Raw genomic sequence first — 17,563 nt, 5'->3', positions numbered from 1 at the left:
TCCAGTAAAATGACTCATTTTCAATTTTGAGTAAAAGTATGTGATTTTTAATGTACTTAAGTATTACAAGTAAAAAGATACTAATAGATGAAGCATGCTGTTATTTATTTGCCAGCACTAGCCAGTAAGGAATATTTAATATCTATTGTTCTGCTAATAAGCATAACGTTCATTCATTCATTTTTAAGCGCAATGTATAACACACTGTCCACCCATTAAACAATAAACAGTAAAAAAGTATAAAAATACAATGTACATTCAAAATGTAAGTTAAAATGTTAAGAACGTCATGTAGATGAGCTAGTTTTATTTGGCCACATTCAAGCATTGGCTTGGCCTTTTACAGCAGATTTAGTTTAGCAATATGTTATTTTTATTTAACCAAAACTAAACTCTGGCATTAGTAAAAAAAAAAATTAAGATTTATTTTAGCCATTTATGGCTTTTATTAAGATAAGACGGTATATATTGACAGGAAACAAAGTAGCCCACGAGGCTATCGGCACAGATAGTAGACACTTATTTTTAGTACATTTTTCTTAGTAACACTCAGGCTTCGACAGTTATCCCAGTTCTTGGCTCATTTTGAGTCAAACATTATCCCCTCTGACTGGATCTCTCCTGACTAAAGAACAGACGGAATCAGATTAGTTTGATTCGCAAATTAGTAGTTGTGATTTGTGAACAGATTCAGCAGGTTCATCAAAAATTAAGTTAAAGTGTATTACGCTTTTGAATGTAGTGAAGTAAAAGTCAAAGTCATAGTAAAATGTTGCTTTAGTAACCAAACAAAAACTCTGTCCACCACTTTGATGTAAGAGATCTAAGAGATATATATTATATTTTTGTTACATTTTATTGTTTTATTACAATACAATCTTATTATTTGATTATTTCAGTATTTTACTATATTACAGTAGATATGACTGTAACACATAATACATATTCCTATTACAACAGGCATAAATGAAACATTGTAAAGCAATATATTATTGCTATTATTATAGTAAAGAAAGCTGGGTGGGGATGCATTTTCATGCGAACAATGCCACAATGCACAACATGCAACCAATTTGTTTTCTTTAAGAAAAACCTCATTTTGAATTTCTCAGATTTGAATCGGAGATGAAATATGACTCATATGCTCTGTAAGATTTCCCCGACTGCTCTAAATTCTGTCAGTGCGATGGCAGTTCACACCACATGAACAAAGTCTTTGCAAGAATCGCACACAGCGCTTGTTTTAGTCCAAAGAACGGTTGTCATGGAAACGCTGCACTTAAATTCACCATGCAGACAATATAAAAGCCCAGAGAGGTGTATCGGGGTGAAAAAACAACAAGCCTTTTCAGTCTGTGTTTCTTTTCTTAGTCTCTCTCTCTCTCTCTCTCTCTCTCTCTTTCTCCACCTCTCAGTGTCTAGCTTCTCTCTGTCATTTACGTCTTGAAATGGATAAAAGCAAATATTTAGAAGTCATTCCTTCTGTATTTGTTTGGGATTTATGCAAATGAATCCAAGCAGACTATTTCGGGAGTGCTGGACTCATTTTGAGATTGTGTGAGGAGAGCTGGCGTATTGTGAGATGATACGCACAATGAAATAGAGTTACCTGCGCGATAAAGAGAGACAGAGAGCGAGGGAGAGAAGGAAAACTGCGGTTATCGCAGCAGAAACAACCCTTTCTTTTTTCCGCTTTCCGATTGCATAGCAACAGTGCATCTCAAAGACAGAGAAACAGATGCATCTCCTTGAGGAAGACCAAGGAAGATGTGTCAAAGGTAGGAATCGATCGGTACGCGCACAGCAGAGGGAGTCAGAGCGGCGTTTGCTAATGAACTTTGAACTGCAACGTCTTTTACCGTTCAACGATGTCTAGGCTACAATTGCGTAGCAGAAATGTATGCTTACGGTCTCAAAACTGTTTTTGTACACTAGCTAGGTCAGAAAGAGCTCGAATTGTACGGGTTATTTTGGGATCTTGGCTCTGGGTAAGATGAGAGTACCTAGAAATATCCAGAAAACCTAGATAGCTGGAGGTAAACAACCGACTCCTACAAGAACAGCGTGTACACAATGCCAGACAGTTTTTGTTATCTGTGAAGCCATGAAATGAATAATGCAACGTTTTATGTAGAAGTCTTCGGATAGCACTGAAAAGCATTTAGAAGACAGTACGGACATGTCAAATTATGCTCGAGATGAAGTCGACGATCGGATTTGGTGCTACTTTGGCTTGTCTGCTGTTGGTAGCACTGCCTTAATTAAGCGTCCCACCCTGGCCCACTTTCTTTTGGCGGTGGGCTGGCGATTAGACACAGTGTCATCCCACAATGGGAGCCATCCGGCGCTGCAGCTCTTTGAAGTGTCAAAAATCTTTAAAGGTTTGGATCTGGGTCACTTACAGTTCAGAACATGTTGGGTATTGAGAAAGAGATGTTCACCAGCAAGGCTGCTTTGGGAAATTTAGTAGATGATATCATTTGATAAAACTTTATTAAATGTGCCATTGACGCTCGCTACAATTCTAAATAGAAACTGTGGTGGTCAACTCAAAATAAGTGTACTTTTACTATCCAAGACTCGTTGTAAAAAATATGTTGCTTCTTGCATGTTTTATGACACTTTGGAAGTGAATGTCAGGTATGCTCAGTTTTATCCAATACTCACATTTTACATTTTATTTTAGTACGTTGGTTGTTGTATGTGTCGCAGGAGTTAGGAAATGAAATATCTGATAAAAGTTAACTTTCTATCCCATCTGAAAATAAGGTACCACCTTCACTACACTTAGTCTCTGCCTTAGATGTCATACACTTCAGGAGTTTCAGAGTCATCATAATTATACAATTTTTGTTCTTTAACGCTCCACCTGAAAACAAATATGCCACCCAGGGCATCCTAGAATTCACATAGCAATCAATTAAATGGATATTTTACCCCAAAATTACAGACAGTTGATATTAGCCATTGACTTCTAGTGTTAAAGTCAATGGCTACCGTCAACTGATTGGTTCCCAATATTCTTCACAATGTATATGTATACAGGTTTAGAACAACTTGAGGGCAAAAATCTAGGATTTCTGTTTTTGGGTGAACTATCCCTTTAATGTTTTTTAATTTTGCTTTCAAATATTATGATATTCATCATGGCTATTTTATTGCATTGATAGTCTATAGAGAGACAGATGTAATAACTGTCATTAGTAGCTATAATAACAATCTAAAAGCATATGTCTATAATGTGTTGGGTGGTGCTTTTAAAGTGGTCTTAAAGTGGTCAACTTTTTATTTTTTATTTTTCAGATTGAGAGTTTATGCCTTTGTGTGCCTAATCTTGATGATGTCCTTCATAAACATACAAGGGATTTTTTTTTTCAAACAACTGCATATTGCATTGATGTTGATGGACACGGCCTGAAATCTCTCCTGTTATCTAATGCCATGCATTCACTGCAGGGAGAGAGCGTTGCATTTGGCCATGATATCAGCTGTTTGTCGAGTATGATCTCTTTGTCAGCCTACAATTTCTAATGCTTGCTTCACGTGTCCTTTCAAAGGTCTCCAGATCGTTCTGGCTTTTGAAGATGATATCTGGTGGGATGGTGGGATAGTGGTAGTGGGTGATATATGGTGACATTTACATATCAATGGAATGGTGATAGACAGGGAGAAAGTGCATGGTGAGCGGATCATCAAATCTGACATGAGCTGGCCTGGCTATATATATATATATATATATATATATATATATATATATATATATATATATATATATATATGTCTATGATTAAATGAGAATCCCAGAAGCTCTAATATATCATCTTCTATGCCTCTCTTTCAGCTGACATCATATCCACAGTTGAGTTCAACTCAACAGGGGAGCTCCTGGCCACTGGGGACAAAGGTGGACGAGTGGTGGTCTTCCAGAGGGAACAGGAGGTAATTTGAGATAGACATTGCATTTTCATTAATTTAAAGACTATTCCTTACTATACACACAGATGTGTTTAATTGCATATGCATATTTTTTTCATCTTGGTAGAACTGATAAACACTTACATCATTGCAAGGTTTCCTATATAATGTAGAATAGAATATGGACGTTTAAGATGTCATGAAGTGGAGATTCAAAATGTTGTTGATATTTACAAAACTTAAAAAGGAACTCCTCGGTTTAAAATACGAATTATTGAAACACCCGTATTTGATTATATTGTGATTTATTTATAGACTGAAAGCAAAGATCATCTCTTTATAATCCCTGGATCAATTCAAGATCAGTTAAAAGTCTGTCACTGATTTGATTTCCGCATTTTCATATTACATATTTTTTTCAGTGTGTTAGTTATGATAAAAGCGTTTAATAATTGCAATGTGCGCTCAGCAGAAGGGACTGTTCGGCTGCAGTGCATCGCTGCTAGGTCTAAAAATAATGCTACTGTCAACTTTTTTTCATGATTAGTTCATCTTTCTGGATGTTATAATAAAAACATAGTACAGTTTTTCATGCATTGCTCATTTCATATGCAAAGAGGTTCACCAATCATAGAAATGAAGCATACAAATCAGGCAAATGAGAAAATGACTATTTATATCCAAATTATGACAGTGTTTCATTAATAAAACTACAATTATAAACATACTTTCTGATTATGCGCCCCAGGAAGCATCAAATAATTTAAAATGCTACTTTAAAAACACTGTAAAATGAATTCAAGTTTAAATTAGAACCAATATATTGTGTATTTATCGCCATAGCAGGACGTAATACATGGTAGTACGCATATTCATCCTAAATTGACAGTTTATCCTCTGTTGACTAAATCAGTGTTTTTCTTGGTCATGAACTCTTTGAGATCTAATAACCCCTCAACGTTTTGTCTAGCAGCACAAAAGTGTAAAACCCCGCCGTCCGCCCCTCCTCGTCTCACTCTCGCATCATCTTTAAACAGATTTCATGGTGTCTGTTAATCCTCGCGCCGTGATTCACGCCCCACTCTGTTTCAGACCCCCTTTAACCCCCTCCCTCCCGCCGAGGGGAAATCTGTTTCCATTAATACCCTCGTCTTCTCTCGGCCTGTCTGGGTTCTGCTTATTGATTTAGACGCCTCCCAAGGTGAGAAGTGACCCTGAAGGTTTCCACGCTCTGATCGGTATTGAGATATTCCTCTAACCCGGACCACCTTTGTGCTGTGAGATCCCGACCTGCCTCTCTTACGCATTTTACGGCTTTTAGCAACAAAGAAAAAAAAATCAACCCACTTTCCATATGTGGCTGTAACACAGAGCAACTTAATATAAGACGATGTTTATGCAGAAATTCTCCAGTTATCATTTGTTTGCTGTATCTAATTATGTAGAAGCATTTTAATGTAGAGCACTGAATGAAAATTGTAAAAGCGATGCTCCGCTAATGTGAGATCCATTTGTTACGCGTGATACAGGCAAAAATAGGCAAAGAGACAAAGCAGTGCACCAACTATAAACACAGATGTGCTTAATTGCATATGCATATACTATTTTGGCCGAACCGATAAATACTTGCATCATTGCAGAGTAAGAACCAGCCTCACCGTCGGGGGGAGTACAATGTTTACAGCACCTTTCAGAGCCACGAGCCTGAGTTTGACTACTTGAAGAGCCTGGAGATTGAGGAGAAGATCAACAAAATCCGCTGGCTGCCTCAACAGAATGCCGCCTATTTCCTCCTGTCCACCAATGGTGAGCAAACCCAACGCGGTCTCGGGAAATCCAAACTAAGGCTTCTTACTTTTGCAGAAATGTGTTTTGGCTGTTGCTCTGTTTACTATACGTCTGTGGTGTTGCATATAGCTTTACTTTAATCTGGATCCCAGACTTTTGACTGGTTTGGTCAACCGGTTTCACCATAAACAAAAAAAAAAAAAACCAAGCTAAGTCAAGTGATCTTTATTTATACAGCGCTCAATTCAATACCGATTGATTGCTGCAGCCAATTAAAAGTAGCAAATTCTTCAGACCCAAACTCGCATTCATCAGTTTTGCAGAGATAGATCGCTCTCGGGAAGCTACAGTCCTGTTTTAGGACGCTTAGCATACATGGTCCAATCAGGTTAATTGGAAGAAATTGATCTTATTTGATTTAACTCCTGTCTGTTTTGTTGTGCCAGCTATGTTCAGTCTCTTTACTGGCCCTTTCAAGCGGATCTGCTGATATTTTCTCTGCTGCTAACATCACAAACGCTGCTTCCACGTTGCACACACATTGTCTCATATATCTCTTTAACCAGATAAAACTGTGAAGCTATGGAAAATCAGCGAGCGAGACAAACGACCAGAAGGCTACAATCTGAAGGATGAAGAAGGCAGGATCCGAGACCCAACCACCATCACATCTCTGAGGGTAAACAGTGCCTATTTAAAGAAAGACCTTTTTGTGATGCCTTTAGTTTGGCTTGGAAGCCCAATTTTTACAACATATTTGCTTAGAGGTTTTGAGTACACAACTAGTTTACATCAATGTTTTAGCTTGTACTCCAACTATACTAAAAGTATAAGTTTACTTTAAGTGAACTTTACATTATACTTAAAGTATACCCCTAAGTATGTCCCCGTTTAGCCATTAAATTGTATTTATTTTGTTATATGAATATATAGACATGCACAAAAGAAAGAACAGGGTATCTGCTTGAACAAAAATATTTAGTTCTAGCTTCATGCATTTTTGTAAACAGCGTGGGTAAGTTTCATGAATAAAAAATATAGAAATAAGCAACCATTTAAACAAAAAGCTAAAAAAAAGACTGAATTGGATTCATAATCAAAGCGCAGATGGATTTGGCAACACTTTTTCACTTATGTTTTTTTTGGAAATTCTACACAGAAGATGCATACTAGTTCCCCTTACCTTACGACGAAAACAGGAGCGCGATTTTATAAATCAAGTATACTTCAGTGTCATTTTTAGTATATTTCTGAGAAAGCTCTCTTCTGAGAAGTACATAAGTAGACTAAGTATACTTTCCTAATTTATGTTTAAAAGATGTATACTAATAGCGCACTTGAATAAATCTCTTTTTCGTAAGGGTGAAGACCTTGATTAGCTGGTTCAGGTGTGTTTAATTAGGCTTGGAGCGTAACACTGCAGGACAGTGGCCTCAAGCAGAATTGGACACCTCTATATTAGACAATATGTGATTTTGGATTCAGCCAGTGATCCTTGATTAGCTGGTTCAGGTGTGCTTAATTAGGGTTGAGTTAAACTCTGCTGGAAGGTGTGGAGACCCCTAACCTATTTTCTTAGATGAAGAAAGGTGTATTGACTGATGTGATTCCTCTCATTTCCGTCTCTTTCTCCCCAAACATAAGGAAAAGGGAGTCTTAATCTGTTGGCACCGGTATGTGAAGGAAAAAAAATAAGGTCAAGCACTGTTGTAATTTGGCAGCCATAGCTTCCCCAGTGGTGGTGGGCACTCCTGGCGTATAAGAGGAGGATTATGTTTTGGAAGATGGAGTTTCATATCTTGCCAAATACAGCTGACAAGGTAGGGGGTTCGGGTAGTGCTTTGGAGGCTTGATCTCATCAAATGTTTGATGGCTGTTGTTGAAGGTGTGAAAGTGGAGGAAGCCTGGGCATCTGTCAATATGGACCCACAGGAATATACCCTACGTATCCTACATACATGAATTGAAGTGGAAGTGGAACGTGTCCAGAGGTGACCTGCTGCTACAGCTGATAAATGTCAAATGTTAATGTTGTGTTGATACTGTGGCCTTCTCTCATGAGAATCATTAGATTGATGCCAGACATTTTTTGGAGTATACAAGGCAATTTTTGGCAGGTGCTCAAGAGACATTGAGTAATTGATTTAATAACTTCCTTCCATTTTTATATGATTTTATAATATTTGGGAGAAGATCACAAATCTCAGGACTTCCCCCAGATGGTAGGTTTTAAGAAAATCTTGGAAAGTATGTCCTGCCCCTGTTGTTTTCTGGCAGCTGATTTGAACGTTGGAAAATGCCAATAAGATTATCCCTGGAGTGGGAAATGCTTTTTGAGGAAAACCGTAATTTAAACTCAGATCGCCTTTATTTGTCAGACATATAGCACATGTGCTCCTAAATAATGGTCTATGACTCTCAATTAAATAATGCAAGTGTGAATCAGTGCGAGTCATTATTCATGAATTACAACTAATTGCAATTTATTAACCGCAGATCAAAAGACCCATATAGTTTTCATTCCGTCCAGATACCTGCATTAAAAGATTTTTCCTGTTTTGAGAATTCAGTAATTATGATATTGATTTATCCAGCAGTCATCCACTCAGAAAGATGTCAATATTCAACCCCAGTTGTACTCTAATCCAGTCGTCGCAAAATGATGCCTCATTTTCTTCGCCGGGCTTGGATTGACTCCCGCATTACGAGTGACTTGGGAGGTCGATGCGAAATTGTATCATGGGAGCGGGAGATGCAATTTGTAGATTTCTCTGAAACATAATAAACTATCCAAAGCATATAGAAACGTAATGCCCTGTGGGTGCTAGTATTGCCAAAAGAACAGATGTCCAAAATGAAGCTGGAGGATAAGCAATGTGAATTCAAAGTTGCAGATTGACTTTCACGAACTGTGTAAACACTGGCAGTTGGACCGACATGTCAACTGGTTTAACCGATCGCATGAGTTCCAGGGCCTGTATTTTAGCATGGTAAAATGTAAATGGGGTCAAATCTGATTTCATGTTGACATCAAGTGGAATCCAGATATTATAGTTTAGCGAATCTGGGACAGATTCAGGTGTCTTGATCTGCATTCTATTAATTTAGCCTCGATTTATGTCTCTCCTTCTTTTGAGAATACAGTGGCTCTGGATAGGAGGTATATTTAGGGGATTGTTCTTGAGGCGACCGTAATGTGTTCAGGGCAGCAGTTCCATCACCTCCTCCTTAACTAACACTGCAGCCCACTGGAGACTAGAGCTGGAAGAGATGAAATCCTCTCCCAAATGTGTGTGTATGTGTGCGTGCATGCACAAAAGCAGAGCATTTATCACTTTGCACAGACTGAGCAGAGAGGAGAATGAGATAAAGGGGGAGGTAAGGGTGGATCCCTCGCAGGGAGTCCACAGGGTACATCTGCCCCTACTGCCAGACTGTTATCCAGTAAAGCGAGGGGCTACCGCGTGTTTACTGCCTTCATCTGCGTCTGCACTCCGAACACGAGGGGATTCACCCTGCAAAATTGTTTCTGCTGGGGGGAAGGGGTTGTCTCTGTCAATAAAACGCTGAATTTGAGATATCTTTAGGAAAGCACGTATACTTCGTGTTCCACTGAGAGACAAAGGAACATGTCAGCTAAGAGGATGTTTGGTTTGGTTTTTGTTACGAAGGCTATGAAAAGCAGTCTTGTGGAAAAAAGATAATTTCCAGGAGCCAACAGGATGGCGCAATGGCCCAGTGCCAGCGTGGGAGGGTTTCATGGGGACCGTTTGTTGATCTTGTACATATGTTTTCACGCTTCGTAAAACAAAAACATTTGGGTTTTTATTATCATACAATGATAATAAACCCCATACAGTTCATTCTAGTCCTCGACTCATTTTAGACTGTCGGTCTGCATGTTATGGCTCGTTTCCACTGAGCGATACGGGTCGGTACAGTACGGCACGGTACGATTCTGCACAGAACACCCTAATCCAGTTTGCTTTTCCACTGCCATCGGTCCCTTTGCTTGATAGGCATGGTGTATGAGGGACTGAAGCGTTTAACAATAAAGCCATAAGCACAACTTTTGGCTTTTTTGGCAGTTTTAATGAACAATATTAGCTATTGTAAAAGTATAAGAGGCTTAGGAGGAAATAAAGACAAAAGCAAACAAAGGGCAAGTTTAAAACGAATATATAACTTTGTGCTTAGCCAAAATTATGTGACCAGTAACAAATAAAAGATGCATGATACCTGAATGCTTATTAAATGTAATGTTACCGATAGCAAATTGTATGTTATGTATAATCACTATAGAGACGTCGGAGCCAGCGGCAAATGTCAGTGGGACTAGCCGAGCTTGAGGCTACTGTAAGCGGATACATAAGCACTGAGCACCTGGCTATCGCCTGGAGCAATGAAATCAGCATATAAAATTGGCACTGTCTTTATAAATAAACCACAGATTTGAGTTTTAAACAACTACAGTCTTGCCTGAAAAACCCTTAAAACTACATTTCATGACGCAATAACAGTAATGTTTAGAAAATTAGCTGGGTTTCGGGAATACGAATAGAAAAGAAGGCATATTGAAAAACTAAAAAAAAAAATTCCCGCACACTCTGAAGTAAAGAAGCCAATGCAAATAATCTCACAGACAGCAGAACGTAGCGAGCGAAGGGGGTTCCATTGTATCACTCAAAAGTAATGATTGTAGTCGACCAATCACTTGTGCAGTGACTTTAGCTCGGCCTTTCCAACTCAGTGGAAATGAGCCATTAGTGGTGTGGGTATTCATTACATTTGTTACACCAGTACGTAAGTAGGTGATCTAATCATTAACTCAACTGATTTGTTCAAAAATCTGCTTTATTCGGAAATAAATAATAAATATAAGTGACTGAATGTATGATTGGATGCATACTTCCCTACTGTTCCCTACTTCCATACTAAAAGTACTATGCTTAAACTACTTCCTGTACTTCTGAGTTTCTAAGATGCATATTCAACGGATACTTTTATATCTCATGCTATTCTGCCTTTTTACTATTTTATAGTAAAGTATAGGAAAGGAGTTGTCAATGGTATTGTAGGTCACATGACAATGATAACATTATGGTCATTAATCTCATTTGTGGAGAATAGTTTTTTGATAAGATTAGTCTACCAAAACTAAATTGGTAGATCGAAAAACATTTGGCTGGCAGTTGGAAGATTTGCATTCACATTTGAATTACTACTATTTATTTAAAAAAAACACAGCAATGTATGAAAATTATTTCTAAAACAAACAAAAAATGTATGAGAATAAAAAAACGAGATGAATCAAAGCAATAAAACACAATTAATCGTCAGTCAAATTTTATAATTGTAACAGCCCTAAAGACATTAAAAACATTTAATACAAAGTTCTGTCCTGAAACTCTGCCATTGGTAAAAAGGTTTTAATTTCATCTAATATAATCACATAATTTATTCACATTTCACAGCTGATTGGTTGCTTTCGCATCAGCAAACAATGAGTGTACTGCTCAGCATTCAGATACTGGGCTAGTACCTTCAGGAACCCTTCACCTTCCCCAGCTCCACCTGTATAGATATGCTAGAGTTGTCTTGACAGAGCTACAGTCAACAATCTGTCAGTTTGATATTACTACTGTTTCATTCTAATATATGTGATTTCTTTAAAAAAAAAAAAAAAGGTTTTTTAGAAAGACAACCAGCCAATGACATAATTTTGTTTTTGTCTTGATTTTTTTGGTCTTTTAGCGTTTTGAAATATATATATATATATATATATATATATATATATATATATATACTCTTACACAAATTCACTCTTTAATTTTCACTACCTGCCAAGATTTTAATAAAAAATACGAAACCTCCACGTACTCTCTCAGAATCCATGCTGATTTGTGATTTCCATACAAACATCAAATCTGCAATGCTAAATATATCAATTATGAATAATATTGTAATAAAGTGTACCCACGTATACAAACCCTCTCTTATCATTAGTGACTGAATAACCCAGCAGTCAAACTTAATTAACGTTTGATTGAGAGATAATAGCTTCAATCAGCCTTGATTGCCCGTCAACCGAATTCATGACATTATGCTTCATGAGCTAATTTTATTATTGAAAGCACATGAACAGATCAGCAATCTGAGAGACCAAATTAGAGTCATATTTCTGTCACAATGCAACAAATCTGAATTCTACAAGAATATGCTTTATTTTCTATTTTATAAGCTGTAATTCTTATTTTTCTGTGAAATTTAAAATATGACCATTTTCTTTGGTTTGTTTTTGTGAACTAATTGAGATGCCGATTAGCTATTGCAGATGTTTGTAAAATAAATGATTAGAGAAGTGAAGGCAGTAGAAAATGTAGTTCAAACGCATACATCAACAATAGGGCAACCCTCACCCCACCCCCATCCTCGGAAATAGAAAGATGGAGATGGAGTTCCCATGTGTTAGGTGATAATGACCTGCCTTGGCAGCGTGAGCCCCTCCTCCACCTCCCACTGCTCGGTGATGAGCGTTCCTCTTCTCTGTATTGAGTAGAACATGTCTGCCATGCGTCTTCTGTCATTAGTTGGAGGGCTGCGCCCATAAAAAGCTCATGGGGAGTCAGACGCTGACTGCGAACCAATACCCCTCCTGCGGAGCACATGTAGGAACGCTGGCCCTTAGATTAGTCATCATTAAATAGATGGTTGTCCTCTGCTCACTATAACCATGCTGCATTGTGGGAGCTACACTCGCATTCAGATCGCAGTTATATCTAGGTGTAAGCAATTAATTTGAAAATTTATTTTCTCATTTATTTTGGCTTTATTTGTTTCTTTATTTGTAAAAAAAAAAAAAAATTCAGTGTCTGATGCTGATTAGGAGGATTATGTGGCTGATAATTAAAAAAAAAAATCCAGAATAGATTTCAGTCTGTGTCGAATTAAAAGAGTTTACAACTTTTACTAAACCCTTTAAAAAAACACCTGTTCCTGCTAAACCTAAACCATAAATGCAGACTAATATCCTTGACAATTTTCTAAATAATATCTTGCATCTTATTATTTTAATAACACAAATGACAATAACATAATTGAGGAATAAAATGATGACGGCCTATTTTAGACAATATTTGCTCAAGGTTCACTATAAAATATTTCAAACCAAATATTGAGCAAACTAAATTTGGTGGAATGAAGAGGTCAAATATTGTTATTGCAAATATTGTTGTCTCGTTTATTTATTATTATACATGTGTCTGCCTTTTCTCAGGTGCCTGTGTTGAGGCCCATGGACTTGATGGTGGAGGCAACACCACGTCGCATTTTCTCTAATGCTCACACCTATCACATTAACTCCATCTCGGTCAACAGCGACTATGAGACATACATGTCCACGGATGATCTGAGGATCAACCTATGGAACCTGGAGATCACAAACCGAAGCTTTAGTATCCTTTAACAGTCTGAGATAGTTCTGTACGTTAACAAATCCCAATATTTTTCAGACATGCAACTAAGTTCTCACAAACAAACAACCAGCCCATCACCGTGTCTATTATATGAGTCAAATTGTAAAATAGTTTAGGTAATGCGCCAAATCAGCATGTCTGATATCTCCTAATGTTTGATTATATAGTCCTGTTACTTTATGGAAGAAATGTTTGTTGCGAACCCTGCTGTCACTTTCCACCAAGACACAATAAATAGGGACGGGCTTTTGTTACTAAAGTAAGGACAAAAGGATTCAGCTAAACCTGCAATCAAACAAACCCTATAAACCACCTGCAGACTGTCTCTGCTGTCACTTAATTCTGACAGATAACACCTCTGTGATGTACATTACGCCCATTACCCTTTATCAAGTGTCTTCCACTAATCCTGACCCCTGCTTTGCCGTCCCAGAGGTAAATAGTGTCCAGCTTACTCAGGCACGCATCCCCATTGATCACTATTGATTACTGTTCTCAAGGACCCTGCAGGGCTGTAGACAGTCTGTATGGGTGGTTGCCGGTTCTGTGGAGCTTCTCAAGGGAGTCTGGGATAAGATAAAGCCTGTTATTACCCAAAGGTCACACTGTAAATGCACGATCCTTGCAACATGTCATGATGGATAACCTACCACAACCCAACACCAACAGATGGATGTGACGCTATATTTATGGCTCCTAGAGCTTTTTTATCAGACTTTGTGTGGATACCAGATTCTCCTGGGGGAAATTTAGCATGAGATTTTCTCAGTTGCAGATTTACCTCTTTGTAAGCGGGTTTCATCCAATCATCTGGGAAATGAAGATCTGAAATAATCCACTACATATATACTGTAGAGCCAGACACATTAATCAAGCAGGACTTTTATTGATTTAATGATTCACTGGGAATATCACGTGGTTTGAGTATATGAAATGTAGGATTGTGGATCCTTCACTCTGCCTTCTCAGATATTGTGGACATAAAGCCGGCCAACATGGAAGAATTGACCGAGGTGATCACAGCGGCCGAGTTTCACCCTAACCAGTGCAACACATTTGTCTACAGTAGCAGCAAGGGCTCCATAAGATTGTGCGACATGAGAACCTCCGCACTTTGTGACAACCATTCTAAATGTGAGTTCACTTTGGTTCTTTTGTTGGAGATATGCTATTCATTTCTCTAGCCATTATATATCTTTCCTCAAGATCTTGGTTCAAACAAAAAGGTTTTGAAATTTCAGTTGGGTATACTACCAAATCTTCTAAAACCAATATGAGAATCAGTCCAAGACTAGACCCCTCAAGGCCCAAAACGAAACAAAGAACCAGTTCCAAAACATAGTTACTGCAAGACCTGCTGGTCCAAGAACTAGTAGGCAAATTTTATTAAACGAGTTTGTACTTGAAAACAAACTGGTTTTGAAATTGAAAGTAGTCCTCCCAAACATTTGAAGCTTGTATCAAGATCAAACTCCCAAAAGGACACTGGACACATCTGCTATAACAGAATTAATTTGAAACACTCAAGCACTTTTGGAGCCATGAGTTCCATGCTGCAAAAAAAATTTAATTGCTACGGTGCCTATGGATGAAGTAATTATCAGCCTTAAGATTTGGAAATGACTGCAGTCTTATCTGAGACCTTAATCTGACACCAAGATCCAAACCAAGAGAAAATAATGGGATCTGGACACATTCCCTGAGACGTTTTAAGATCAAGACCTAATTCTGCTCCTCAAATACAACTTACATACATACATACATTAATGCCTTCTTGTTTCTCTCCATCAGTATTTGAGGAACCAGAAGACCCCAGTAATCGCTCCTTCTTCTCAGAGATAATTTCCTCCATCTCAGATGTGAAATTCAGCCACAGTGGACGTTACTTGATGACCCGTGACTACCTCACAGTGAAGGTGTGGGACATCAACATGGAGAGCAAGCCTTTGGAAACTTACCAGGTATTGGTATTATGATTTATCAAAATCATTATGATGGCATCAAAAAGTAGTTTTATCATCATTATTTGTCAAATACTAGGTGTTGATCATCGGTTCTACCTTTGACAGGTCCATGACTACCTTAGGAGTAAGCTGTGCTCGCTGTACGAGAATGATTGCATCTTCGACAAGTTTGAATGTGTCTGGAATGGAACTGACAGGTCTGTCTAAAACATTGGTGTCTGGTCCTTCTCTTGCTCATCCACCTTCCAGCATTTAGCTATATTCTGGAAATTTTGAGTAATCCACAAACCGTTGACTCGCTTGGAGCCAAACTTTATACCAAGGTTGGGCAACTGTGGTCCTGGAGTGCCACGGTCCTGCAGGGTTTAGTTCCATCTATAAACAAAAACACCTGAAAGATCTAACCTAAGAAAATAGTTTTTAAAAAGGCAAGGTATGTTTAATTTGAGCTGAAGCTAACCTCTGCAGGACAGTGGTCCGCCAGCATTGGTCTCCCCAGGTCAAAAACGATCAATCATAGCAGGGGCTTCACTTATAAAATGTTGTGCAGAAATGTTCCTAAATTCGATCTTACGCTCATTTCTCAAATATGCGATTCATAGAATAAACATACGAACAGAAAACGTGCGTATGCCTCTCTTTCAGATGTAAAGTCTAGGAATTGCAAATGATCTTGAACTTGAGCGCAAATAAATGGTTTCAGCGCTCTGCCTTGTAAATGAGTAATTAATATCATTTATAAAATATCATTAATCATCATAATTTAGAGCAGCAAGCTGCAAGAAGAGCTTACATTTTCAAAAACCTGCAACACTCAATAAAAACCTGCAGTATGACAATAAAAAGTGCGTATGTCTGCTGAGATCCTAACGTGACACTGAGCACTTTTCCATGTCAAAGATGGTTTTTATAAACATTTAAGTGTACACACACTCTAAGATCAAATCCGTGCATACGCACGCTTTATAAATGAGGCCCAAGGTTTTTCAAATTGATCTTGTACTGTTTGGTGCTGATGTCAAGTAATAGGAACTAATCATCTTATTTCTTTCCCATTAGTGTCCTAATGACCGGCTCCTACAACAATTTCTTCCGTATGTTCGATCGAAACACTAAGCGCGACGTGACTCTGGAGGCGTCGCGGGAAAACAGCAAACCCAGAGCCATCCTCAAACCACGCAAAGTTTGTGTTGGTGGCAAACGTCGTAAAGATGAAATCAGTGTGGACAGTCTGGACTTCAGTAAGAAGATCCTACACACTGCATGGCACCCCAATGAGAACATCATCGCTGTGGCCGCCACCAACAACCTCTATATATTTCAGGACAAGGTCAACTAGCATGTAGCTCTGATGTCTCCAGTTATCACAGCAACAAGAGGCATTATTTCTCTAGATGGAAATGTCGGACTCACTAGCAGTGAACTGGTGAGGAACATCTAGATGAGCTTTGCCTTCTACAGCAGATTTGATACTGCACTGGATCTAACAAAACTTGCACTGCAACCACGGACAATGACACTGGCTGTTGGACTGCTTTTGTTTTTAATTATTTCAAATCTCCCTCGCTATAGGTTTACTGGTAATGCACAGCATTACAAAGATGATCTTTTGACTTTTAAATGTCATTTAAGGCCCTTCCACATGACTCGCGTCAGGGCTTGAGCAACATTTGACCTCCGTGAGAAGCGGCGTAGATGTCGCCAGGGAAGGATGTTGCAAGGTTGGAAGAAAATGGGAAATGTACAAAGTAAAAATAAAGTGTATTTGAGCTTAGAGCAGAAAAAGAGTCCTGCTGGTTGCTTTGAGAGGAAAAAAAATAGAATGCGTTTCTTGGAATGTCATGATATGCCTTTGAAGTTGCTCAGAGGCACAGCCTCTTCCATCTTGCTTTGATTTTTGTGCTGGCGTCTCTCACCTAACGTCATGCGAAGTTGGTAACCATTGGATGCGTTTTGAAAGTGCAACGAAAAGCCAAGTCAAATTTGACGTTGAATGCTACAATATTTGCTATAATATTTCAACTTCAAGCTGTTGTGTGCAATGCATTGAAGAGTCATGTGAGAGGGCCTTAAGATAACGAGAGGAAATGTCAGTATTAAGCCTCCATCCAATTCTTGCTTCTTGGCAGGACGGAGGATGCGGATGGCTTTGATTACTGCATATGTTGTTGTGGCTGCTGTGGCCGTGAGGTATCCCAACTTTTCAGCTTCTGAATTTTCATTTCCCGTTTTACTTTATGAAGGTGCATGCATCATTGCGAAACCCTGCATACGGGTTGATTGATGCAACAAACAGGAATGGTGTAAAATTGAAGTAAACAATGTAGCAAATGTACTAATGTTCTGCTTTTTTGTTCTAATTTTATAAAGAAAAGGGGAAAAAACTAATAAAAAAAAAATCAAGAAGAACGAATTTTGTAT

The 17,563-nt window shown here is 38.3% G+C and overlaps 1 protein-coding gene across 4 annotated transcripts in view; it reads left to right on the top strand.

The window, feature by feature from the left end:
• Positions 1 to 17,551, top strand: part of ppp2r2bb (protein phosphatase 2, regulatory subunit B, beta b) — a 54,493-nt gene extending 36,942 nt beyond the window's left edge. For 2 of the 4 annotated variants that reach the window (XM_043220754.1, XM_043220755.1), the window contains exons 2-9: positions 3,842 to 3,939; positions 5,556 to 5,721; positions 6,270 to 6,382; positions 12,980 to 13,157; positions 14,148 to 14,312; positions 14,970 to 15,139; positions 15,248 to 15,339; positions 16,202 to 17,551. In XM_043220754.1, coding sequence (XP_043076689.1) covers positions 3,842 to 3,939; positions 5,556 to 5,721; positions 6,270 to 6,382; positions 12,980 to 13,157; positions 14,148 to 14,312; positions 14,970 to 15,139; positions 15,248 to 15,339; positions 16,202 to 16,481 — 1,262 coding nt within the window. In that variant the 3' untranslated portion in view covers positions 16,482 to 17,551. Of the gene's footprint in view, positions 1 to 1,480; positions 1,779 to 3,841; positions 3,940 to 5,555; positions 5,722 to 6,269; positions 6,383 to 12,979; positions 13,158 to 14,147; positions 14,313 to 14,969; positions 15,140 to 15,247; positions 15,340 to 16,201 lie in introns of those variants that run through there. The other 2 variants (XM_043220756.1, XM_043220757.1) reach the window with 2 other exon arrangements.
• Positions 17,552 to 17,563: the final 12 nt, after the last annotated feature.

Source organism: Puntigrus tetrazona, chromosome 21 (assembly GCF_018831695.1).
Source record: "Puntigrus tetrazona isolate hp1 chromosome 21, ASM1883169v1, whole genome shotgun sequence".
Classification (NCBI taxonomy): Eukaryota; Metazoa; Chordata; class Actinopteri; order Cypriniformes; family Cyprinidae; genus Puntigrus; species Puntigrus tetrazona.
The sequence above is the reverse complement of the archived record's forward strand: the minus strand, read 5'-3'. Positions and strand labels throughout refer to the sequence as shown.